A 2,621-nucleotide genomic window follows, 5' to 3' on the forward strand; every position below is an offset into this window, starting at 1 on the left:
TTATCTATATATTATATAATTTTATAAACTAATTTGGTATTCGAATGCGGTAATAAGGTACCCGATTTCATTTTACCGAATTTGAATTCGAAATCGGTTATTACCAAATTCATAATCTCATTACTTATTTCATACCATATTAGAATTCGGTGAATTCGGTAAATATTGCTTTTCTACCAAATTACCAAATTAAATTTGAATTTGAGTATGAATTCGGCACGTTCCAAATTTGCTCACCCCTACAGCTCCCTCTATTTGGCACTGGATGTTTTCTCAGAATCCGGTACAGCCAAGTGTAAATAGCGCTGGATACCGTGTTCCTACAAGAAATCAAAGAGTAAACTTTTCTCTGCTTTGCACAATTCTCCACAATTGCTGAATAACATCAGTTAATTATCACGTAACATCAAAATAGCCATTCTAATGATAATTTCAAGCCCAAATTAATCACAATTCATCCAAAATATGCACAAAACATCTGACAAAATATACATCTGTCAACCACTGAAATTGGCACAAATTTTTCGAGTAAAGGAAAAAAAGTAAAGGCAAGCAAATGAAAAATTGGACATGGATATTGTTGAAACTTTGAAAATAAATAGAAGCAGCCGATAATAGTTCTATTTTTAAGTTCATAATATTGCATTCAACGTCTTGAATATTAATTTTATTATTTGAAAATAAAAATTGGACAGTATTTATATTATTTTTTAAATCTATATAGTTTTAATATATTTTTACTTTAGTATATTTAGTTAAATATAATGGATACCCATTGAATACTAGATTTATGAGGATTTGAGTTTGAATTTGCTTTTTTCAGACTCATAAAGATTTGGATCTAACAAAATTTAAGAGCTTTGGATTTGGATCAAAAGATACAATCCAGACCTTACCCATTCACGTGTCGGGTCATTGACATAAGCAAAATCCGATTGGGAAGTTTTCGTAAGTATTTACACAAGTAGGCTGCAACATCGTAAACTTTATATGGCATTTGTTTCAAACCCTAGAGTTCTTCGGACATAGAATTCCCATAGAACAAGAAACAGAAGTTCTATAAACCTAGGTCCCATCAAATCCGATAACAAGAAACGAATAGCGATTCAAGTCTAATTAGCATGGGTTCAAAAAAATACATTGGTTCAAGAGGAAGCAAACCATCGTCATCAGGGCTGCCAAAAGTTTCAGGTTTAAGGCTACAGCAAGAAAACATGCCTCATCTTCCACAGGAAATAATAAATTCTGAAATCCTTCCCCGGCTTCCAGTCAAATCACTGTTGAGATTCAGATGCGTAAATAAGCTCTGGAATTCTACGATAGTTGATCCGAGATTCAATCGTCACAATGCTAGATCTATGGCAGTTTTCATGTCAGCAGACCTTCGCGCCTACCTACCCTCCCTAAAATTGCCTTGGTTGCAATCCATTGAAAAATTGCCTGGGTTGAAATTCACTGATGAGGAAGGCTCCATCCAACGATTCCCTTTGGTGAAACTCGTGAGGGATAACAAAGGGTTTATTGGGGGTTCGTGCAATGGTTTATTGCTTGTGATTCTTGGATCTTCTTTCTATTTGTGGAATCCATCGACTGCATACTTTTGCCACGTGCTGGAACTAGATTATCTAGATGGTCTTGCGTCTGTAAGCATTACAGGGTTATGCTATGACTCGTCCTCTGAGGATTATAAAGTAGTTGTACAGCTTAAGCTTCCGGTGAAGAATTTTGGCAAATCTGTCTTGGTAGCTGCTTTGAAAGACAAACGTTGGAAAGGGTTGAAGTTTCCTCATAGTGGTTGGGGTCGAGGACGGGCAGTTCTTTGCAATGGAATTCTGCACTGGGAATGGGATGTTTACAGACCTGATATGGTAAATAGTAAGAGGATTATTGGTTTTGATCCAAAGACTGATCAAATCGTTGAGGTTCCATTGCCTCAGTGCAAGAATAGGGAAGACAGTGTGATACTTGGTCTGGGAATTATAGAATGCTATCTTTGTACGGTTCAATGGGATAATCCCAGTTATTTTAAGGGGAATTTTCAGTTAATGGTGATGAAAGAGTATGGTGTCAAAGAATCGTGGACTCCCATATTTGAAATAGTGCGAGAATTTCCTGCATTATTAATTTCTAGCCGGATGATCCCTTTGATGCTTAATAAAAATGGTGAACTGTTAATGATCATCAACTACCAAAGGATTGTTAGTTACAATCCACGAACAGCTGAATACAAATCCATACTACCTAGCACACGGTTTGTAGCGTATTCAGCTGATGTATTTGTCGAAAGTTTAATTTCCCCTGCTGGCTATGATTGGAAGAAAACGCTTTAAGCAGCCCATAATCTGGTCGGTCAATTATTTACTGAGATTATGCAGAGGAGCGAAAACGAGAGCTGTTAATTTAGGAAAGTGTTTGATGAGATAAAATCCTCCATCTACATGTGATCATCTTCTATTTGGTAGTTTATTATAGCATGGTAGCTCAACACCGGGATAAATTTTCAATGATTTTAAGTAGGTTGTAGCAGTATATGTCATTTTTCTCCAACTGCATGTTAGTATTATTCATCCCACCATTTTGTTGATTGGATTATATTATTATTGAGTTCTAACTAGTTTGGA

At 35.9% G+C, this 2,621-nt stretch overlaps 1 protein-coding gene across 1 annotated transcript; it reads left to right on the forward strand.

Moving 5' to 3' along the window:
* Window positions 1-1,121: 1,121 nt before the first annotated feature.
* On the forward strand, window positions 1,122-2,330 carry LOC113729312 (F-box protein CPR1-like). Its single transcript, XM_027253622.1, has one exon. The coding sequence runs from the start codon at window positions 1,122-1,124 to the stop codon at window positions 2,328-2,330; it is 1,209 nt and encodes a 402-aa protein (XP_027109423.1).
* The last annotated feature ends 291 nt before the right edge of the window (window positions 2,331-2,621 follow it).

Source organism: Coffea arabica, chromosome 2e (genome assembly GCF_036785885.1).
Source record: "Coffea arabica cultivar ET-39 chromosome 2e, Coffea Arabica ET-39 HiFi, whole genome shotgun sequence".
NCBI lineage: Eukaryota > Viridiplantae > Streptophyta > Magnoliopsida > Gentianales > Rubiaceae > Coffea > Coffea arabica.